The sequence below is a fragment of the Diplotaxodon limnothrissa genome, linkage group LG8, assembly GCF_057381915.1.
Source record: "Diplotaxodon limnothrissa isolate DT_005_m linkage group LG8, D_limnothrissa_male_GT1.1, whole genome shotgun sequence".
NCBI lineage: Eukaryota > Metazoa > Chordata > Actinopteri > Cichliformes > Cichlidae > Diplotaxodon > Diplotaxodon limnothrissa.
In genome coordinates this window covers 12,675,694-12,700,506 of record NC_140603.1, presented here as the reverse complement: position 1 = coordinate 12,700,506, position 24,813 = coordinate 12,675,694, and the positions used below count along the sequence as shown (strand labels likewise).

Genomic DNA, 24,813 nt, shown 5'->3' with positions numbered 1-24,813 from the left:
TTGATTTAGTCACTCTTGACTCTCCTTTTGCTCTGGGGCCAACGGGGTTCGCCGTGGGGGGCGCCTTGAAACCGCCCCTCCTTATCTCCTTTCATCGTTCAGCACGGGGCCGCCTTGAAACCGCAAGGGCAGTAATTGCTTTTTTCAGGCAGCCCAGTGCGGACTGGCCAGCAGCCAATCAGAGCCTTGTTTACACTCGGTGATTGACGGTGCTCTGGCAACCTGCCAGCCAATCGGGAGCTCCGCAGCACCGAAGCGCCCGAGTTTTAACCCTTTGCCTCCACGTATAAACAAACCCGCGCGGCAATATTAGCCTATAGCAGCTCATATATTTCGACATGGAAACACACAAGCCCCCATATCCTTCCACTTTTAATTGGCTAAATTAGTGAACCGTGTGCAGGGCCAACCCCAAGGACAGTAATGCTTTCAAATTATGCAGTGATTCAATTTGCCTGTGTGTGTGTGTGTGTGTGTGTGTGTAGCTTATATATATATATATAGATAAATAAATAGATATAGGTAATATACAGTATACCGTAGCCTATCTTGTGTGTTTACAGCAATCATAACTTTTCCCTAAAACAGATGCAATATTTTTAATCCCCCGCCATATTAACTAAAAGGTGTAAACCTATAACACATTCCTTTATACAGAGCCTGAATTATCCTGCAATGACCATTAAGGACTCCAATAGCATTTTCCCCCCTTTTTAAGCAGACTATTATTATAATATAGCAAATCTGCACTCTACACTGAAACTTCAGGCCTGCTAATGTAGGTCTCGTTGTGACTTTAGTTGCACACACATGCAAAACAGAGCAGGCTTGTTCACTAAAGTACATTCAAATTCTAATAAGGATTTATTTAGCAGATGATCAAAAAAGGAGAGCATAAAAGGGAGATTTCCCTAAAGGAGCGCCAACAACACTACCACGCCATCGCTGTCAGGCAAAATAACAATAATAATAAAACAGCGTTGCAGTCAGACAGACAGCACAGAGGGCTGCAACGGGATCACACGGCATAAAAGGCTAGACGCTGTTTGCTCTCCACCAGCGATCAGAAAGCGCAGGCAGAGCCGGCTCCTTTCCTCTCCGTGCCGCCTGTCTTCTCCGCGCAGTGCGCCGAGGGCTGCAAATCAAACGCCCGCCGTTTTGCTCCGCGGATCCTCCGGCTTCCTCATTGGCTCCGAACGGCAACCAATGGCAGGGCGCATTTACTGTAGAAAGGGGTGTGTGTGTATGTGTGTGTGTGGCGTAGAGGGGGGTGTATAGAAAAGGGTAGGTGGGGGCGGTGGTGGGGGAGCGCCTCACGGGCACGCTTTCACATTGTCGTTCTCAAACCAATAGGCCTGCGAGTCCACCCCTCCCCGCGCACACACCCCTTCAACCTCTCCCTCCTCCTCCTCCCTCCCTCCCTCCCTCCTACCGGCGTGTCTGAGTCTCCGGCTGCATGAACGAGCCTCGATTCACTACAAGCCTGAACTTCTACGATGCGTCTCTCCCATACCTCAACTGACTGCACACCACAGTCTGCAGCAGCATAGGATGTAATCAATCCCACATGTTTCATCTCTGCGACTCCGGGATTTTCACTTTGAATATTTTTCGTACTTTTTCTTTCATTATAAGCCACTCGCCGCACGGTGGCTGTAACTTGCCAGTGAGTAGGAAATTATTTTACAGTTCTGTTTTTGTCATTTTTGTTTTGTTTTGTTTTGTGTGTGTGTTGTGTGTGTGTGATTGTAGCCGTTTGAATGCCGTTTTTTTCATGTTCATTTTTTTCAAGTAAGAGAGAATTTTAGTTTACACATTTATTATTATTTTGTCTTTTTTAATCTTTTTTTATTTACATGGAGGTATACCTTGGCTGTTCTCTAAGCGCACCGCTATCCGCTGTCATTCCATTAGAGGCAATAAAACGCGAGATGGTCTGATGTTCTGTGCAGAATATTAATCTGTAGGCATCTCTCATTTGCTAAATACATTAAAGGCGCAGATCTCACGATTCTACTGTAATCTAGAGGAGGGAGGGGAAGGGGGGGGGGATTTATTTCACGTAGCTTTATTTCCACCGTTTCCTGTCCAGTGTGCAGTGCTGAGCTGTGGGCGATATGTGTCACTTCTTGATTTGACCTCTCCTCACAGCCGAGCGTGTGTTTCTAATTCATTCGGGGTGCTGCTCCACACCTTTCTGCTCTTTCAGTGAGCCCATTTTCATACATTTTAAATTGTAGATTATTTCTTTGTTAGTTCTCCATTGTGCAAGTGTGTGTGTTTGTGTGTCTATCTCTGTGTGTGGGAGAGAGCGAGAGAGAGGTAGAGGTTTTTTTTTATTGCAAGCTGCAGTGCTCCCTCGGTGTGAAGGCTGTGTAGACGCCGAGCTGTCTTCGGCTCAGCCGGGCTTGTCTCTCCCGTTTAGCCGGCCTCTGAATATCCGGATTTAGTGCGCCGGTTATGCTTTGCGACTTTACTTTATTGCTAAATTGTTGAGGGAAACCAGTTGCCCTCTGGACCCGGACCACTTCAAAAGGAAATGCCTTTTTAAATTTTTTTTTTTTTTTCATTTTTATCCAAAGATTCACGCATTTATGATATAGTAGATTTATGCTCAAACAGCACACACGCACACACACACACACACGCACACACGCACAGATAAATAGGCGCATTTTTCTCTCTCTCCTTTTCTTCTTTTTATGCTCGAAGCCTCAATTGCATTAGTTCTGACAAACGCAATTCTTTGCGGATTTGCTGGCTTTTGTGCGAAGTTCATGTGATGTCGTCTTGACCAGCAGTGGTTACTTTTGTAAGGGAAGGGGGGGATTTTCTTCTGACGACAGTTTGACCCTTTTCGGGGCACTGCTTAGTGGATGTGTGCTTGTGTGTGTGTGTGCTTGTGGAGGTGTGTGTAGAAGGTTTCGGAGGTCTGGGTAGAGTGGAAGGAAGTCTGAACGCCTTTCACGTATGTGGGCTACACACACACACACACGCTACTGTAGATTCAAATGATGATTTTTTTCTTTCTTCCCAAAACTGTTACGCGCGATCTGCTCACGCCGCTTGTTTGCGTGGCGTGCGATAACACGGGATTTAGACTCAGGTTGTTAAATGTAGTCTGAGTGGCTCTCTGTTGACGTGTAATGTAAATATCCAGGACGTGTGTTTATGGACAGAAAATGTAAAAATGTATAGACAAATGTCAGACGATAGTAGTTTATGATTGATGTCCCGTGGAGAAGGGCCATTGTTTCTCACTGCCTAGGGGACAGGAGAGTCCATTTTGCCTTCCCAGTGAGCTTGCAGCAGCAACAGCAGCAGCAGAAACAGCAGCAGCCTCCGTTTCTCCCCCCATTTATTTTTCTTTTACCCTTATTTCCCCCTGTTACTGTTGACTACATGTGGTCAGAAAAAATAACATCCTGCAGCAAACAAAAAGGAAATTAAATTATTTACATGCCCTCGCACTTTGCGAAAAAATATCCTTATAGGAAGGGTTACGGGGAATGTTTGTACGTATAACACACACACACACACACACACACACACACACACACACACACACACACACACACACACACACACATTTTCACGATTCACGATCACATTTGCTGGGTTTTATCAGAACTGCGAACTTTAGGGAGCCAGGGTGAAAATCCCCTCTAAAAATACAATTCCTGAAAGTTGAGTCCTTGAGCAGCGTGTGTGTGTGTGTGTGTGTGTGTGTGTGTGTGTGTGTGTGACTTAAAGAAGACTTGAATATCCGAGCTTATGAAGGCTGTTCTTATGCACTTCATAAAGCCCCTGGTCCACCAGAGCATTTGGTATTTTCTTTGTTCCTCTATCTTGGTTCCTGGGAGGTGCTATCAGCATCTACAGAGCACTAGATGGACGTGCCACGCATTGAAAGGCCTAATAGATGGACTGCTGAGGTGTGTTTGTGTGTGTGTACGTGTGTGTGTGTGTGTGTGTGTGGGGGGGGGGGGGTGGAAATGGAAGCACCCAGAGCTCCCTATGAGCATCGCAGGGAGTCCTATTTAAATAAATGACCTAGGCTATGAGGTATACATATAAACGCGATGATTTCCTAGTCTATTTCACTGTTTATTGCCCACCTCACAACTCTGGCGATGAAGCATAGAGGTGATTTGATTTGTGTTTGTGATTACACTGTATCCTATATATACAGTACGTGTAGCAGAAATGCATGGCTATTGTCAGAAGGCGAGGGCCACTGCTGCTGACTCCGTATGAGTTGATAGAAATGGCTGTTTCAACGCCAGTTTTCCTCAATAAGCAACACAACGGATAATAATCCCGATTTCAACGGTGCAAACTATCAAAAGTCAAACAGCGATGGTGAAGCAACTTTGGTAAACACGTGTATATAAAAAAACAGAGAACGGTAAAGGCGCTCTTGGTTTATAAAACCTATATAAGAAATGTCGATCCAAGTCAGAGATCAACATTTCCTCCACATATGAACCGGATCAGATTCGAATTAAAATCTCAATTTACACCAAAAGATAAACGTATTGACGGTATCCGTCTGAAACCAAAGAGTGATAGGCTATTTGAGTCACCCAAAGGAGAAAAAAAAGAATATGTTTTTTACGCATTCTATACTTGGTGCAGATGGTTTCCTTAACGTTTTAGCGCAAGTGCCCCGAGGTCCAGCCTGTTTATGACCGGCGCTTGTTGAGCCTCAAGACTCAACAACTCCTTCACCGGGAGAGGCTTTATACCGCCGTGAACTCTTGTACTGTATATGCTTCATTTGTTCGTCATTTGCTCCATTCTTTTTTCTTTTTTGCGCTGATAAAGGAAGCTCCCGTGTTCAGGATTTACATTGTGTTTGGTCGCGAGGAGGAGAGGGGGGGGGGGGGGGGGCTCCTCTGTTGGGGCCAACGATGTAGTGCGGGGTAAATCCACGCAAACTCACTTCACTCACATTTTCATCCACAGTGCAGACTTCACCCACCTTTCCGAGCTGGCGCATATCGGCGTTAGAAAGTTAGTGTGCAGCGCAGAACCAAAGTTGGTCAGTAAATGTGGGGATTTTGTTTTATTTTAGGACGTTCGTTGTGTGTGACATTTGAATAGCTTCTTATTCCTCCTTTTTTTCTTCTTCACTCTCTCTCTCTCTCTCTCTCTCTTTGTAAACCGTGCTTGTTTGTCTAAACACGAGCAGCGACTGTCTCTCAGTCAAGCCTTTTCTTCAGCGCCACATCCCTGGCTGGCTCGTCATTGTCAGCGCTTTGACTCGTCTCCTGCTCTCTCTTTTGTAGGACATGACGGGGACTCCGTTTCGACCCTGCAAAGCCAAAACCGCGCTCAATGCGAGGCGAGCACGAAGTTCATAAAAAGGGATTATTTGCATCTGGGTGCCTGAAACCTTCGGTGCCTCCGGATTTTACTTTGGGATTTGGGATTTATCGCTTCTCATCGGGATGGAAAGCCGAGATTTCGCTCCTCCGCACCACCTCCTGACGGAGCGGAGCGCCTTGGTTCACAGCGCCGCGTCTCGGATGGCGCCAGGCGGACACGGATCCGTGCAGCACCCCGCTCACTTCCAGCCCGGGAAATATTACTCATCCCACCTTTCCATGGGTCCGCACTCAGGTCAGTTTTGGAAGCAAGGTGTTTTTCCCCACCGTGTAACTACAGAGAAGTGTGGATTAAAAAAACAAAACAAACAAGCAAACAAAAAACCCAAAGAAAATATATACTCTGTGTTTCTCTCTTTCTCTGTCTCTCTTGTCTGAAGCATATGTTCCCCATATTGCAAAATAAAACCTTGGAGCTCTTCAGGGACGAGTTAGAATTTAACGCTGACGGAAAGTGCTCCGACTTTCGGGGGGTGGGGGGAATTTAGGAATTATATTTTTTAACTTTATTTAATCAACTGTTTATGGCTGTTTGCCGAAATGCAAGAATTAAAAAAACTGTATATAAAATCACATAAAAGAAAAAGGGTAATGTGTTTTCTTTTTGCAGATAGAATTAACTCTAAATTTACAACTCAGTCCAAGCTCACCTTTGTTGTTGGTGTTGTTGTTTTAAAACTTTAATTCCAGGGTTATTTGGTTTTATTTCTTTTCTTTTTTTTTTCATATCAAGCTGGGATTATTAGTGGCATAATCTTGTCATAGATTTATTTGGATTCATCAATTAGCGAAGTACTAATCGTTGCCAGTTGATGTAATTAATTAGAATTGGGTTATTCCACCGCTTATATTTCCCATTAAACAATAAATTAAAGCTATTAGCCGAGCCAGTTTCTGCGCAGCGCCTCCTCCTCTTTCACGTGTGTGTGTTTTTGAAATTATTTTTTGGTGGTTTTGGTTTATGCTGGGCGCAAACTGGGGGTCGCAGTTGCCGGGTGGAGAGCAGAGGGGGGACTGAGTGAGTGAAGGGGAGCTCTGGCTAATAGAGGTGAGGGTAATACCAGAAAATCCGGTTTCTATATTGAGCGAAGACGTGACGGGGTGCGAATGGGTTGACAGTGCATGCATTAGATTTAACAAGTAGCTTTGGTATCCTGTCTCAATAGGGGTGTGTGGGGTGTGTGTGTGTGTGTGTGTGTGTGTGGGGGGGGGGGGGGGGGGGGGGGGCTGTGTGTGCGTGCAAAGAGAGAAAGAAAAGACTGTCCGAAATCATACTGCGTTTATACCCACGCGCTGGATGAATGTATGCGTGTTACATGAGAAATCTCATTAGTTACCATGTGTGTCAAGAGTGGCCATCCACGTCTCGCGTGTATTTGCTTGTTTTCATGTGTAAAAGGGAAAAAATTGAGGCAAACCGGGTTTTCATTTTAAATTAGTTGCTAAAATACATTTCACATTTCAGGTCAACACGCGTGGATTTTTCCAGAAATCCTACCGTGAATTACTTTTGATATTTCGTGCTCCACCTCCTGGTTCTGTGGTTCTGGTTTCTTCACATGAGAGGAATTTTTTTCAATTATTATTATTATTTTTAATTTAAAATGCAATTTTACGTCAGCTTGGTTTGTTTAATATACTTTTTATTGCACGTGAGCATTTAGGTTTGTAAACTTGGGCTCTTCCTCTGCGTTTTTAAAAATTATTCATATATAAATATATTAATTATATAAACTGACGTAAGGCTGTAACGTGTATGTTTCTTAAAACTTGAACTGATACTGTACGTTATTTATTTATTATTTTAAAAAATATTTTAGTAAAAAAAAGTCTAAATGTCAACACATTTTATTGACAACACGTCTAAAAACACGTGTTGTTGCACAAAAGTTATTAAGCTTTGCTTTATTCTCTCATACGTACATTCTTTTCAGTATAATACTTATTAAACAATTCACATAAATATTGATCAACACTTTACCACATTTAAATATATTATAAATGATTCAGTCTCCATGCATTAACTTATATTGATAAAATATTTTCTATATTTTATGACACGCTGAGCTGCCTGCCTGTTTCTGATTTCCACACACAACATTCGAGCAAAAACACGCCCAGCTCATTTTCAAAGCTAATATATCAAATACAAATGTAACCTGCATTGCAGTTTAAATAGCACCTTGACTGATTTTGCTGTGCGCTGACATGCATAATGGCCCAGTGTAAAAATGTTTCTTTAATGTTGAATAAAGGGGGTATAAGCATAGTAATGCAGGGTGATAATGCTATTGAAATATATTCAAGAGGGCCTCTCACTGGGTCTCAAGGTGCATGACACTGTATTGAGATTCCAGATATCCAGACTCTCCATGCATGTCCCTTATGGGGTTTTGACAGACATGATGGGCATAGAGGATTGTTGTTTAGAGATGGGGGGTTGGTGTATGTATGTGTGTTTGCTTGGAGGTTAGGATGCGGGTTACCTTTGTCCTTGCCCCCCTTAGAGATCCAGAAAGCTGTATGCCTGGCCCTAGGCCTCAGCACAGGGGGTAGATGTGATGTGGAGCTGGCCATAGCAGGGACAGGAGGGTGGAGGGGGAGGTTTTGACAAGGGTTTGTTTCAGATCTTTGTGAAGACACCCTCACTATTTCTTTATGTATATATATATATATATACACACACAGTCTCGCAGTATCAAACTGAGTATATCACTTAAAAAAAATCCTAAATGAAAAAAAAAAAGACTCCCCTCATTCTCCCCTGCTTCTTCATATCCTGGAAAACCTGCAATCCATCAATTTGCTGAAGCCTCTTATTTAGATCAGCATGGTGTCTGCTTGAATATGGTCGCGCTTGACAAGGTGATGGAATGACAGACGCATACCAACGCCATAAGACTCAGCCCACATTTGATAAAACCCCACAATGATATTACACAGGCGTTTAGATTACTGATAGGAGCAGTGGGAAAGCCTTTGTCTCTGTCTGTCTGTCTTGCTCTCTTCCCCTCCCATTTTCACTGCTTTGCTTTTTATTCCAGTCCCCCCTTCTCTTTCTCTTTCTTCCCCTTTCTCTGATGTTAGCCCCTGGGCAGTAGTTGTGCAAGTGTATATGTGTGTGTGTTTGCGTGTGCGATTAGGGTTAGGTTTAGCCCGCAGAAGCACAGGTGTGCAGTATTATGGAGGGCGTGGCTGCTCTTGTCATTGAACAGGTGTGTTACTTCCCAGACAGCAGACCGTTTTTGTTTACATGATTGTGTACGTGAACGAGTGTGCATTTGTGTGACTAAGTAATGCAGACAGAAGGAGTTTACATTCATGTTGTGTGTGCACACATGCAGCTGCACAAACGCACAAACACATACACACTTTGAAGAACGTTAGTCTTAAGCTGCTTGTTTTTTGTGCTTTAAAACAGCAATAAACCATAACCAAAATGTCATAGACTAGATTATCTCTCTGCCACTTCTCACTTTCTTTTCTCTCGGTTGCTCTCGGTCTTTGCTCTCTTGAGCTCTTTCTTCAGCTTATGCCCCCTTTTCATCCCAGCATTTTCCCTTTCCTTCTCCCCATGTTCGGTGTTGTTAGTGAAACACAAGACCCTGTAGTTAAATTCTGCATATCTCTACTACAAATGCCTGTAGCTGTGCGTGTGTGTGTGTGCACACAACCATCCAGTCCATTCATCAGGAGGCTGTCAGTTATATCTCTCTCTTCCCTTGGAAGTTTTTTGTCATAGGCTTTGAACGTTGCGGCAGCACAGATGAGGCACACCCCTTCACCTTACTACCTGCACACACCTTGGCGCACAAACAACCTGCACGGTGATGGAAGGAGACGGCGCGTTTGTGCGCGTACGCATGGGTTTGGTTTCTGTCCATGCTTGTGGAATTAAAGGCCTGTAGTTACTATAGAGTAGTGTGTGTGTGTGTGTGTGTGTCTAGGGTACTCATTATGTTTAAAGGCAAAGGGAAGCCCCGTAGATAGATAAAGAAAGAAAGGCATGTGAAAAAAATAAGGGAAGAAATGATAGATGGATGGAGCCAGGGAGGAGGAAGGAAGAGGAGGAGGAGGAAGGGGGAGGGTAAGGGTGTGAGGGGGGTAGATAGGCTGAATGTTTCCACCTGGTTGGTAATCCAGTCAGATTACCACCGCCTGACAGCACCCACTGGCTGTCACCCCCACCGACTCCCCGCCCTGGCGTCTCCTCTGCTTCTCAAGAGTGTGAGTGAATGAAAGCGATAGAGAGGAGATGCTTGCCTGTCCCTGCGAGTGTATGTGTGTGTGTCTGTGTGTAGGATGAGTCAGCAGTGAGCAAGCCCAATCACCCCTTTCCAACACCACCCACCAATCTCCAATCCAACCAATGCAACCCGGGATGTACAGGGGGCACATGTAGGGTGCAGTGTGCAAGACGGCCCCCTGTGAGGAGGAGACAGCTGGTCTAGGCTGCGGCCAGCCGAGCTGCGACTGGATTTGGTGAGGAAGGAGACGAGTGTAAACTGTCGATTCAGTTCAATTAAAAAAAAAACAAAAAAAACCTGACTGACCCACTTTGTGTCATCAGCACTACGCTACACCGAGTGACCGTAAGTGCATAAGTGAGTAGGAAACCACTAGGGAAATTTTTCTAAATATATGTATTTTTGTTGGATAATGTACAATTATTTTCCTTTTTATAAATTTCACAACAGAAAATATATTATATGTGTTAAATAAAATCAAAATTAATTTGTGGCGATTTCAGTGCAAACTGGGTGAAAATCTACAATATTTGACTTTGAGTAGAAAAATAAATTCAAGTGTAAAAAACCATTGATTCCAGTTAAAGCTCCCTCAGCATTGCATTTAAACACACTGGACTAGGCTCTGGAGTAATTTTAGTGTGTGTCATCATAACACAGACACACACACGCTACACACATGCTCACCATTTTCTTTTCAAAATTGCATTTTACATACATGATTTTTGGTCTGCCTCAAAATATAGCAAATCCGATTCCCCACCCACATCAGCGCTGTGCACTTATCAAGGCGTGAGATTAAAATATGCAGCAGGGCCAAAGAAATCACTTAAACGAGCCTGACTTTTTGGAAATTTGTTGACACATTAAAAGCATTAAGTCATTAAGTAAGGGCCGGTAAAGTCATTAAAGGCATTTCCATTACAAATGAGACTCTTGTGTATGCTTTGATATTTCAAGCAAACCGTGGCGCGTCATTTAAATATATTCCACAATAAGGTCAAATTGACCTCGGAGTAACTGTGGCTGAGATTTAAGGCGTCTAAAAGGTCACATCAGTAGAAAGGGGAAAAAAATTAAACAAATTAAGGAAAAATCTTTTGATGTTTGAGTTTGGAGTGAAGCTTGCATTTGTTCTGAAGTTGCACTTGCCACTGTGACAGGAAGACTTTTGTCTCATCTCCAACTCTCCTCCAACACGAGAACAGCTGCTTATTGTCGGTAGCAGTGATTTGAAGGGTGTGGGGTGCGTTTGGTTGCGACATCTCCGGGGTGTGAACACACACCACCATCTGATGATTTGATGTGTCATGAAGTGAATGGAAAGCGCCAGACTTCCTGTGTCCATGCGCTCTTTTTTTCCTCTTTCTCTGTCACTTGCTCCTCTTTCCTCTTTCTCCTTCTTCTTCTTCTGTTTCTTACTGGCCAGGCCTTTTGCCCCCCCCCCTCCCCGGTCTTCCTCACCCCTCTTTAATCGCACGCCCGCCCTCCCCTCTTCCTCCTTCTGCTTCCCCTTCACTATTGCATTTGCTCCTCTCAGCTTCTCGAGTGGTGCTCCAGCCCTCCTTCCTCCTCCTCCTCACAGCCATGGCCCCCTTCACCCCACCCCCTTTTCTCTCTCTCTCTCTCTCTCTCTCTCTCTCTCTCCTCTCTTTTCAATCGATCCCCCCACCTCTTATATCCATCTCCCGTCTCTGTCTAACTCCCCACACACCCATCGCCTCCTCGCGTTGTTAGCAGACCTTCTCTCAGCAGTCCTCCTATTTCTGTCTCAATTTCAGCCTGCTTCTTCTCCCTTTTCCACATTGTCTCATTTGTTTCTCCCTTCTCTTCTCTTCCCTTTTCCTTTCCTTCCTCCTCACCTCCTCTCCCCCACCACTCGGACAGTTGTTAACGGGCCCGTCCCGGTGCTACTCGGCCCGTGGCCAACTCACTAAATCAGAAACGTTTGGAGGATTTGGCAAGAGGGAGTGAGAGCTCAGTGAGGCGCCTTTGAAGTCAGAGAAACGAGAGAAAAATGACATTTTAAACAGCCCGCAAAACACAAGGCTAAAACAGCTTCTTACTCTGTACAGGAAGACGGGGGCTTTGTATGTGTGAGTGAGTGTGTGTGTGTGTGTGTGTGCACGTGCATAAAAAACAATATAAGTTGTTCGTCGTTGTGGCTCTTATTCGTGACATGACTGCATGAAAAAAGTCACCACATATGTGCAAAGAAAGTGTGCAGATGCTGTAATTCCCAGCTATTTTATGGCCTCTCTCCTCTTCAGAGGGGTCAAGGCAGTTCCCTATTTACGCAACATGACAGGGAGGTGACATCACTTAGCAGGGGGACAGACATGATGTCACAGTCTCAGTGGATCCACAGGTCTGCACCCCCTGAAAAAGCAGTGTTGCAAGCACCACGGCAAGGTAACCCTTATCAGAACGGCTACGGACACCTGAGACAGGCCTCTGCTTTTACCCTGTCTCGGGGTCACATTTTGCCTGACTCATCGTCACTTGAGCTGACTCGTTTGACTCAGCCCGGGCCCTTTCCTCAGCTGTTGTGTTTTGCTTCTCCACTCGATTCATTTCAGCTCTGTTTGGCTCATTCATATTGTAATGGCCTCCATTCAGGCGGGTCTATGTCCAGTTTGTTTTGCTGTCAGGGCTTTAGATGGATGGCGGTGGCCCGAGGTTCATCTGGAGGTGAGGTTAAAGGAGGCAGAGCGGTCGGCCTGCCGCCTGAATGCAGGACCCTTCAGTGTTTTTCAAGAGTCAAACTGCTGCTGTCATACAGATTGAGCAGATTTAGTATTTGGTGTGAAATACAGCTAATGTGCTCCTAAACAGGAAATAGGTACATATTTGTGTGTGTGTGTGTGTGTGCATGATTGTGAAGGAGGAAGAGAGTAAGAAAAAGAGAGAAGCAGCTGTGTGGAACAGCATGGATCGTTACACAGTGACACACATGAAAGCATTAAGTATATTCAGGAGCCTTTGTTGAATATACATGGAGCTGTGTGCAGCTTTGTGTGTGTGTGTGTGTGTGTGTGTGTGTGTGTGTGTGTGTGTGTGTGTGTGTGTGTGCGTGCGTGTGTGTGTGTGTGTGTGTGTGTGTGTGTGTGTGATGGGAGAGGGAGTATCCTCTCCCATGCTCTTGCCCGAGCTGAGAGTAGTGAGAAAGAAAACAAGAGTGAGAGAGAGCAAGGAGGAGGGAAAAAAAGATCCGTCATCAGTCATTCATGGCTAATCAGTCTCGTGGGACGTGCACAGTACACACACACACACACACACACACACACACACACACACACACACACACACACACACAGTGCCAAGGCCCTAATCCTACAGGGACTGCTCGTGCCTCTGTGTGTGCCTGTCTAAATTTTGGATCCAGGCTGATTAAAAGCAAGCTCTCCCTTTTTTTCCCCTTTTCTTCCCTTTTTTTTTGCACGTTTCTCTCTCTCTACCTCCACTTCCCTCTCCTTCTCTTCCTGTCTCCTCTCCTCTGCATCTTTGATTGCCGGTAAAGTGTCTCTTCTCTTTCTCTCTGTTTTTCTCTCTTGTCTCTTTAATAACCACCTACTGTCTTTTCCGGTCGTTTTGATGTGTGTTTTTGTAATGTTTGGAAGCATGCATGCATGCATAATACAAGGACTTCTTTGTGTGCGGATGCTCACATACGTATGGCTTTTTTTTCTCTTTTTTTGCTTTTTTGCTCTCCATGTGTACGCGTCTGTATGAATGTGTTGCTTTCTCAGAAGCTCCCAGTGCTGGCCTCGCTGCGTTTTATCATTTTGCTTAACTTGTGCAGGCTCTGTCTTTTTTCAAATCAAATAAACGTTAGTGGAACAGATATTAACGTTGCATCCAAAGCTAGACTACAAAATACTCAATACAATTCTGTTCAGAAGGGCAGAAAAGAAAAATTAGAAATAAGACATATATCTTAAATAGTATAATCCTACATATTTCTATATATTTTTATATATATAAAAGAAAGCGTGAGAACAAAGAAGCAGCCCTGTGTTTTCTTTTCAGTTGTGGCATACTGATTTATTTTGCTGCTCGGAAGGCTGCAGTTATGCCAGGATGTTTACCTTTTTTTCTGATAGGGGATTTCTCAACATGCAATGTGACGTTGAGTTTGGTGTGAAAATTCTTCTTTTAAGTCTGTGCAGTTTTGGGCATTCAGGGAAACAGTGAAGCGCTGAAGACACGACATGGCTTATAGCCTGGATTTAACTTTTTCTTTTTTTATTGTGATGTGAGAAATTATTCAGTGTTTTCTTGCAAAGAGGATTTTTTTTGCACCATCTTAAAAACAATTTAGCAAAATGAGCATTTTTTTTTATTATTATTATTCTTTTAAAAACAGCATTGTTCATTTGGTTTCCTTTTACTAAAGCATTATAGGCATTTCTGTCAAAACAAGGTAACATCAATTCATCACCTTAACACTATGTGATGCTCTGTCATTCTCAAAGGTCCAGTCTGGTCTAGGAAAAAACCCAAGTATTGCTAAAAAAACCCCCTCAAAATTCCATGTATAACAGCTAAGAAATAATTAATTGGAGCAATCCAATAGCCGAGTGCTCAGGGGACATCCCAACTGAACATGCACCCCCCTGAGCATTGGATTCCTGGTTAATAATCCCAGTGGGATGACTATTTCCTGGATGTCATACCTGTACTCTCTCTTCTGCATATTCAGTTTTTTTCTTAAAACAAACAAGCAAATCATAAAAAAAGGTTTTTATTATTCACAGATTTGTTGCAAATTATACCTGAACAAAACTGCATTATTTGGGTGAACAGCAATAGGCATGTCTACATTATCCCAGAACAATAAATAACAGTATTTTTTCAGATCTAACTATCAGTTTCATTGTAGATTATCAGAAAAATCCATGGTAGTCTAAAACCTTAAGGTATGTCATTTAAGATCAGGTAAGACAGAATAAAGTCCAAATTTAGGGTGAAATGTAACCTAATAAATTTGACATTTTTGTTTTACAATTAACAAATTAAGACTTGAACTCTTTCAGCTCTGTGTTTCATTAAAATGTTGATGATTGATGGGCAGATGTTATTCATTTAATCTGCACATCTGCGAGTTATTATTTGCTGTTGTGGAGAGACACATTTAAAAAGTGCACTTTAAATCTGTGTACATTTTAATCTCATAACATTTCAAGCGTGTTTTTCCTGACGTTGGGGATCTTTATTGGTTATTGTTATTTTTAGAGATTTGTCTGTGATACGTTCATAAATAACGTATGAAAGCTGAAGTGATTGGACTCTTGATAAGGATTTTTCGTTTTTAAATATCTGAATCGTTTTTAAGCAAATGCCAAATATTGGCACGTAAGGATTTTCTGCTTCTTTTTGCATTACCAATTAAATTTGAAGCTTGAAGGTTTTGGCTGCTGGTTGGAGAAAGCAAACAAAACAGTTTTCCCACAGTACGAGACAAATCAAAAAAATCTGGCAACCTAATTGATGACAATAATAATCAATAGACTCTCTAATCTGAGGTTTCTTCCCTTTGGTTTTTTTCTACCTTCATGAGTGTCTTCATCTTTCCTTATGTTTATATTTCCCCCCTCCCCCTCTTCCTCTTCATTTCTTCTCTGTGGATCGCTCTAATAATCTTTTATTCCTGTGTAAATATTACAGCAATGAGGGAATATAAAGAATGGAAAAGCCGTGCTGAAATAAGGTCAGACTGGGTTATTCTCACCTGCTTTCTCTCTCTCTCTGTGTCGCTCACTCTCTCCCTCGCAGACTCCCACCCTTCTCGCTCGCCCCATCCTCTCCTCTTCCTATCTTGTTGTCTCTCTCCCTCTCTCTCCCTCGCATTTGCCGTCTGCTGATCCCGCTCCTCTCTCGGCATTCAGTCTCCTCTCTCCCTCTCTCACACACAAACACACACTGACTTTCTGACGCCCACACACACACATGCGTGCATTCATTCAGTATACTTTGCAGACACGAGCGTACGCACATGCACATATACACACAATGACACCTGCACGTCGAGTCGTTGAGGGTCTAATTTAAGTAAAGTGCTTCTCTAGGAACCACAACCCCTCAACTCATGATGATGGAGGGTGATACGGCACACCAGAGTCGAACACACACACACACACACACACACACACACACACACACACACACACACACACACACACACACACACACACATAGTTGCGCAGACACATTTCCTCCAGTGATACTGGGATATGAGTCTCAGTGGTGTAGGACTGAGGAGAGCTCTGCAGATGGCTTGCAAGTAGCATATTTCAAAAAATAATGTGATACTTGATCCCTGCCGGGAAATTCACCTTTTTCTGGGCTGCTGGCAAGATCTGACTTTAGGGTCAGTCAAAGCACTGGCGGTAGCAGGTAGGGATTCAGTGTCTCGCCAAAGGACACTTCAGTAGGGTGGATGCTTGCTGACATGGATGTGGTTAAATCTGGGTCTGCTGGTTAAAGGATGCTGTCTTCCCCTCTGCAGCCGTCCTCCTGCTTCGCTTCTGCTGCGTAGGTGTGTTTGTTTCCACTGGAGTCTGTGCTAACTTTAGATGAAGCGGGATTGTGCTGCACTCCTGCTACAAATCTCAGGCTGCGATCTGTAACCTTCATAGTAACATAAATAGATTCAAGTCTTAACTTCAGCCTAAGATAAAAGGAAGAGTATTTGACATGGCTTACATTTATTTCTACATCACTTAAAATAACTAGAAGCTTTTCCTTCTCTTAAGTATTTTTTTTCCACATTTAAAACCAGCTGTATACTTTGAAGTAAGATTTTGTTACCGATTTTAGATCACACTTGCTAGTATTTCCTGTAAATTAGAAATTTCTTTTTTTGATTGGGGACAGAGCTGTGGTATATTATGAATTCTTTAATGATCACAAGCAAGTGTAGATACCACAATCAGGGTTATTTACACATCCTCTGGAAGATATTAAGCAATAAAAGCTTGCACGTGGAGTCGTGTGTGTATCTGGCTTCCTAAAAATGTTAAGTCGATAAACTAAATATATATATAAATATATTTTTCTGCAAAAGAAATGCTCTGCTCTCATCAGCAGCTCATTATTTGTCCTTATATATAAATAAAGGTATACTAAACAGCCAAAACAATAAGCGCAAAGAGGCTAAAAGGGGAGTTTTGAGCCTCCCCTTTCATCTACAAGCCGCATAGGATGCATTGTTAATGTACAATACTGAGTGCTTCAGAGGATCTAATACAATCTAAATACTGACCTGTTGCCTCGCACAGCTTTGACACATTGTTTACTTAAGGTTGGGTTTCAATCATATTTGTAATCATAAATTACTGTTGATAAGTAACAGGGCTGCGGCACCAAACCACAAGTGTTTATTAAGGGCAGCGTCTTAATGTGTTTTATAAGGAGTGAGTATAAAGCGCTAGGTGTCAGAATTTAATTGTGTCTTAACTTCAGCAGATCGCATGATTGGATATGACTTGATACGAAGAAACACACTCTGCTCTCAGCTCACGGTGCTGTGTTTTCTGTTAGACTCACTCTTCCTGGCGTCTTGACCCCCAGGTGTATTTAATCCGCACACAGGTCCATGCAGCTTCGAATCATTATAGCCTGTGTATGTGAATGTGTGTGTGTGTTTGCTGTGGCTGGAGGCTGAATGGACCACAGAGGCGTGGCACGGGCATGTCAGACTGGATGACGACCAAATCTTCCAGAACAGGCTTCTTCACTCTATACCAGAGCTGCAAAACCACTGTGGTGGTAACTGTGGGGAGTTGGGGGTGGGTTGGTGCTACATACACATCCCTGTACACGCGCGCGCACGCACACATGCGGAATTGCATTATTGACCCTCACCGCGGGCTTCCCTGAAATATCAGCAACCTTATGCTTTTGATTAGTGTATGTCTGCATGTGCCTGCACATACCATTTGTGTTTCATTCTGACCCAGGCAGCAGACCAGTCTCATATGACCCCTGTTCTCCAAATTCCCATGTTTTCCTTGGTAAAACCTGGAAAAACTTACTCTGACAGCCCCGCCGCCAAACCCTCCCCATCCACCCTGCTTCCTAAGAATCTCTCCCGTTGTGAGTTCCTGTTCTTCGAAGCCATATATGGTCCTTCCTGCAGCCGCGGGTGGGTGGGTGTGTGGCGTCCAGAAAGTCTGTGGTCAAAAGCAGGAACATTTTCCTCTTTTCTCAAAGTTTAGCGGTGCGTTTGTGGACTATGTTCGCCAATGGAAAAATCGGAACAACTCCAGAGTGTGTGCATGTGTGTGTATGTGCGTGTGTGGGGGCTGGAGCCGGGGTGGGGTAGGCAAGGTGCAACGTTTTCTTCTCATTTTTCATTTAATTCTTCCAGCTTTTGATTTCATTTAATCTTCATGGAGCAACAGCCAGCAGATTCGGTGCTTTTTCTTTTAGGATACTTGCTGTTGTTGGATGTTTAAGTACACACGTGTAGGTGCTGTGAGATAGGAATGTTGCTACAGCAGTGAATGTTCAAAGATGGTAGCGGAGAGAACGTGTGTGTATCCACGTGTGTGTGTGTGTGTGTGTCTGTGCGTGCGTGTGCGTGGATGGCGAGGCTCTAGTCCGCAGCCTGGGAGTCAGGCTTTGAGCAGTGCTGTTCATAGTCTGCTGATTTATGCGCCTCACAGGGAAATCTCTCATTTGTAGCTCTTTCATCTAATTTTCCCCCTCCACTCTTTCTCTCTCTCTTTCCCTTTCTCTTCCTCTGTCCTTTCTCTTCTTCCCTACGTAATGTGATTCAGTGCAGCTGCTCGTCCCAGGCGACATGCCATGCTTTGCTTGCACACCCTACTCTCTCTAACATGAATGAGTCAAGAGGAATCGTTGATGAATAATAAGATAGAGCAGAAGGAAAATGCTATCTGGATCTAGTCGAGCAAAAGAACTCCTTTTCTCCCCTGAACATATTCTTTGTAAGCACCGCTTGGGCGCTTACTCACACATTGAATGTGTTTGTGTCCCCAGTGCCATAATGCTTTTATGGACCTGTGTGCGTGTGTGCGTGTATGTGTATGTGTGTGTGTGTGTGTGTGTGTGTGTGTGTGTGTGTGTGTGTCTAAGCGCCTTCCACGAATGCCTTGTTTGAGTAGCCCTGTCACTTGTGCAATTCCGTGGTGTCAAAACAGATCAAAAAGGTCTGGCTTGACTCCTGGCCCTAGACACACAGACACACACACACTTAGATATACACACACATGCACATGCACACACACAGACTGAAGGCTCAGTGCCAGGGCCCTTGGTGGTTGGAGGCTTATGAAAGGGTCGGACTGACGAGAGGTTGCCAAGTGTACGGCAATAAGCGTAACAGCCAAGCTAACGAGAGTCAGAACCTCTGACACACGCGCGCACACACACACACACACACAAACAGACACACACAGAGTGCAGTTTCAGACTCTCGAGTTCTTTCTGCGAGTGACAGTATGTGTGTGTGTAGATGTGCATGTAGGAGAGAGTTCAGTATATCAGTGGGAGCACAGAGGCTTTTGTTAATTGGCAAATGTGACGATACAACACAAGAGGCTATTGATCTTCCATCGGATGGAGATTGATTTAACTCATCATCCTTCCAGGTGTGTGTGTGTGTGTGTGCATGTATCGATCACCAGCAGTCCATTCAGTGAGATGCAACAAAGAATATACCTCCATCACTTTATCTGTGTTTGCTTCTTTTACCACAGGACTTTTTTTTTCTTAACCACTTGCAACAAATTTACCTTCCTCTTCCCCTCTCTCGCTTCTCTTCTTCATCTCCCTCTTCTTCCTCTTTCGAAGAGTGAGAAATCTTGGAATGTTCTGTCCTGTTTCATGCTTTTTTTGTTGCTTTTTTCACAGTAAACTTCATCAAGCGCTCTTCAGTAGCTGCCGAAGCACACAAAAGAGGCTGCAGAGTTATATCTTTTCTCACTTTTAAGCATTTTCAGCTGAATTGACACATTATATTGCATATAGTGTAACTTAATTGGTTTAACAAATGCCAAAGCAGATCTTTTTATAACGTAAAAAAGAGAAAATAACCTTGATGTTTTGGCCGCATTCCTTCATCAGACACTTGCTTTGGAATTCTCCATGAAAGGCTCTATGATGTTATTGTTTCTAAACATGACTGCCAAGGTTTTTAAGTAGGCCTGATTGGTTGATCCTTGATTAAAGCAGTCACGAGTTCACCTTTTTTATTTCCGAAAAAAAAAGGGCATTTTCATTACATTCCTCTTGGTAGCGTTTAAAGGTTCCCCCCCTTAAATAGGCCCATACAATCACTCTCACTAGCAACTGTGTTCTCATTTTTAAGTTCCGTTTCTGTCATTCTTTATGTTTATATATATATATATATGTGTGTGTGTGTGTGTGTGTGTGTGTGTGTGTGTGTGTGTGTGTGTGTGTGTGTGTGTGTGTGTGTGTGTGTGTGTGTGTGTGTGTGTGTGTAATTTAATTTTTTGGGCCCCATGTTATCCACGAGAATACCAGAAATATGCCAAGCCACAAAAACCTGCCCAGAAAAGTAAGGCGCATATCCAGCCCCTTTTTTTCTAAAACAGTGTTTAAGTGTTTTTGAGTGGATTTTCCCCTCAGCAAATCACATTACAGTCAATCATGAATAAACTAAAGCAGATTTTGCTCACTGTAAGTACAGCTGCCTGTATTACTGTGAATCGAAGCTGATTTTTATTACTTTGGATTGTCAACATCGGAGGATTCGCTGGCTGTGTGTTTATACACTTTTCCAAGTTACAATGCCAACTCGGAAAAAAATGGGAGGGATACGAATATGTTTTTCTACTTTAATTACTGCCATGGAGACTTCATGTAGCTATCTACTTGGTTGGGGACTTCTATATGTGGCAAATAACACATGCAAACACAGAGATAGGTGGTATACAATCCTAGTATCACTGGGGGTCACAATGAATATTTGAATAAATGGATATTTGCAGCTGATCAGAAGATTAAAAGCACTGATGAGTAGCGTCTATGCTCCTTCATCGGCTGAGGCTAATTCAGCATATTTGCATTTGTCTATTGGTGTTTCTGCTGAGAAAAAAGGGGAAACTCCAAGTGGATGCAGCGGTGACAGATGGAAAGGGAATGTGTGGATCAGGATAAAACAAAGGCGGAAACGCAGGCCAGGAGGAGAGGAAGAAGGGGAGGAGAAAAGAGAAACAGGGACAGAAATGAGGTTTATGTTAGTGGCTGGCCTCTGAGATGATTTTCCATATCAGCAGGCCAGAGAGACAGAGTGGGCAAATATGATTTTCTCCTCAACTCAACCAACAGAAAACAGACAGAGAGGGTCAGGAGTCAGGTGACAGGAAAAGGGAAAAAGGGGGGAAAAGACGAGAAAAATGAAAGTAATGAGTAAATGGAAAAAAGATGGAGAGATGGGGGAAGGGCAGAGATCTGATAGGGGTTAGACATTAAAGAACAGCTGTGGGAAGAAAGTCAGGAAGGAATGCAAAGTATTTACATTGCTAAACTTAAATCACAGCACTACTATTTGAAATAGTCGCCTAAGCTTCTTTTTCATTCAATGCAATTTTATTTTGTGGCCAAGATTTGTGTTTCTTTTTAAAAACCCCATTGCTCATGTGAAAGTTGTCTTTCTTTTCTATCGTCTGTTGCACTAGACTTGATACAGGTAGCGTTATGTGTGCATCAGTGTGTATTTGACGTGTCAGTGTCAGTATACGTTTGTGCGAGAGTCTGCATTGCCAGGGGCCTTGAGAGCAGCCTTACACGAGCTGTGTTTTATTATGACTGGCTGAAAAGGCCGCTGATCTACATTTGTACAAGAGAGGATTTGGAGGGAGGAGGGGTGGGGGGGAGAAAAAGAAAACACTGCAACGATCTGCTGTGAGAGAGGAGAGCGTGCGCGAGAGGAGGGGGGAAGAGAATAGGGGAAGATGGAAAATGAAAGTCTCGAGTGTCTTTGTCGTTTCCTACAAATTTATTATGACTACAGAGGCTGCGGATATCAAAAGCAAAAGATGGAAAGATTTCGACTTTTAAATATTCTGGCTTGTGTGTGTGTTTGTCTTGATCACTGTGTGTGTGTGCGTGTGTGTTCTGATGCTTGGGATCCAGCTGTATAAATAGACACACACACACACACACACACACACACACACACACACACACACACACACACACACACACACAGATTTGTCTTTTAATACTCGCTGCTACCCCATCTTGCTCTTGACTTATCCCAGTACCCTCCCTCTTGCATATGTGTGTGTGTGTCAGAGACAGATTGGCAGACAGCTAAAGGCACTTGTGGTTGTGGTTGTTAGGGCATCGGGACGTCGTTGAGGTGAAGGTACTGTACGCGTGTGTTCCTGTGTGTGTGTGTGTGTGTGTGTGACTCAGATGTGGACTGTTGTGGTAATTGCCTCTGATGCGACGCAGCGTTTATGAGTAACGACCCAACCCACCACCTCTCTCTCGCCCTCTCTTTTTCTCTCTCTCTCAATCCCGTGACTAATTACCTGATTCCCTGTGGATTTGTTTCCTCCTTCCCCTACAACTGTTCAGTTTGTTCCACTAAATGAGAGCATGCTGATGAGCCAAACTGAACTGAGTCTTCTTGCTCAGTTTGCCGAAACTGTTACAGCATGAGATTAGACTTGCACTCAGTTCCGTGCAAGAGCTGAACTTGGTTGTGACCCCGTGTGATGGTTTATGAATGATCAAATCTTTTGAAGGTGCAGAGCAGGCCCAGCCGACCAAATATGTGACCGCAAGAGCAGACTCGTGCTAAGACATGAGATCGAGTTCTATAAATACTGTACCTCTGGTTTGTCTCTTGTTGATTCTTTTACTAGTGTAGGAAACTTGAGTTTAGGAATCTCTTGGGAAGTTGGATTTGCATCTTTGTTCGATTTTTCTGCGAGGAGTTGCAGTGAGTCGGCGACATGTCATTTCAGCAGTTTTTGCAAACCGGTGTTTTACTTGTAACTACCTAATGACTTCTATCCCGCCACTTTATCCCTTTAACACTGATTCTATGCTGGACTCGTTGCCAACCGTCGACTTACAGCTCAGTACATGATAACGGGATTCTCACGTTACGTCAGCAGTGCACACACGTGGCAAAGATGGAATTATGCCTTAGCTTGTAGGCAGCTATTCAACAGGGGAAGGCTCAGGTAATTGCGAGGTTAATTTGTTTATGCTAGCACATATAACACCACCTCACGATGATTCGAGTCAGCTAACCAGTTTTTTTAAAATGTTATATCTTAAAATTCTCGTTCATGTTTGTACTTGAATGGTGCTTGTTCTGATCACAAGTGGTGAATGTAGCTTAGCTAAAAATTTAAGCTAAGCTACAAGCTAACCTAAGTGCCTCAAACTAGCTTGCTTCTAATTGCCACCAGGAGTTGACTGTATAGAAGTTCATGAGAATATGAATTTGCTGCTCACGTGATCTCTTAACTTAGTACACACTTTGTGGATGAGTTTATGATCTTGGTTGCTAGTTTTAAGTTTTACTGAATACAACGCAATGTGCGGTTTGTAAATTATGTCCCCTCTTAGAGTCAGAAAGGAGGACAAAGCAGCATGTGCTTTAGGGTGGCTGTCTTATGCTTGACCTGTCTTTATGCAATGAACGTGCAACGTCCTTTGGTTTCTCAGTCGCATCCCACCTCGTTTGTCAGATCTGATCTCAGAAGAACAAGAGAATGCGTCAATATTTCTCACTGTACTTCACTCACCAGCGGCTAAGTCCACTTTCTATTTGCAGCCTATGGTTCTGATTCACACAGGAACAACCAGTGGAAACGCTACATTACCACATCTTCTATGTTGACCACGTGATGCACATCTACACCAAAAAAAAGCTTTGGCATAATAGGAACAGGCGTAAATAAATTAATACATTCACACAGTTGTGTGATTATTTTACCCCAATCATACATGGTGAGATAAGAAGTCAGACCGCACTACAAGCCATGGTTATTGTGGTGCCTTTATTTGCATATTTTGTAGAGACTTTAGCATGTATGTTTGTGTTCGTGTTGTAATTAAATGTATATATTTAGCACTTTGGGCTAAAAAAGATCAGAAGTAATATTAACACAGTTTGCAGGGCTCAACTCTCGGGGTTTGTATTTGAGTAAAAGATTTAGGGGGTAAGAAAATGTTTAGGTGTCACATCAGGGGGCTGGTTTTTCATGCAAGGTCAGCTTAAATTCAGTAAGTGGGGCTTCACAGTCACTTGTGTTAGGCGTTAACGCTTTTTAAAAATTCTCTCCACCAGTGGGAATTAGGCACAACACCACTTCAACCTTGCAATCTTTTATTTTATATCTCGTCTTTCACTCTGCTACATGATAGCTATTTGAAGAATAACAGCTAAAATTGCCTCCCGGTGGCCCGAGTAGTTCAGCTGTCTCGGTTTGTCATTTGATGCTAATTCTGGCTAAGACCTGGCATCAAAGTAATGAAAATCATCTAAGGTTAAAGGTATCATCTTTGATTAAAAAAAATAGTTTAATGTCACATTCATGCCTGAGACCCCCATTCTATACCCATGAAGATCATAATGGAATTCCTGAAGGTTTTTAGTGATTGTAGTTTTAAAGAAAAAAAAAAAAGATCTGTGTGTCACATGGTAAGAGGAAAAAATAATCAAAATTGGAGGACTTCCATCTGCAGTGCGAATGTAGCCTGAGGGGATTAATTTCTCCTGGGCAGGTCAAAAATGAGTGTTATTATTATTTTTCTCAGCAGTAGTCAGTGATATTAATATGTCTGCAACAAACTACATCTCTTTCTTGGCACAAGGTAAAATCAAAGGCGTTCTCAAGTGATTTACAGTCGCGTGTGCTCATTGGCACCATAGCAGAGTCCCCATGACTCCCCTTCCCCCATTTATTCCCCTATCATTTCTCTAACCTCCAGGCCCTCTCTGTGTCCCTCAGGTGCCTCCTTCATGGGTTCATTCCTGGCTAGCAGCCTCGGGTCCCCGTCCTCCCACCCCACTCACCCCTCAGGACCTGCTGCCTCCCCTTCTTCCCCCTCCTACAGGTCTGGACCCCATTCAAGCGCTTCCCCTATCTGGTACCCACATTCGCATGAAGGTAAGTTTCACACACACACACACACACACACACACACACACACACACG

General features: G+C 43.4%; 1 protein-coding gene across 1 annotated transcript in view; it reads left to right on the top strand.

The window, feature by feature from the left end:
* The first annotated feature begins 1,494 nt into the window (after nt 1-1,494).
* The window catches only part of bahcc1b (BAH domain and coiled-coil containing 1b), a 54,397-nt gene continuing 31,078 nt past the window's right edge, over nt 1,495-24,813 (top strand). Inside the window, exons 1-3 of the mRNA XM_085361283.1 lie at nt 1,495-1,666; nt 5,292-5,625; nt 24,607-24,765. Of these exons, the coding sequence (XP_085217409.1) occupies nt 5,454-5,625; nt 24,607-24,765 (331 nt within the window). The 5' untranslated portion in view covers nt 1,495-1,666; nt 5,292-5,453. The remainder of the gene's footprint in view (nt 1,667-5,291; nt 5,626-24,606; nt 24,766-24,813) is intronic.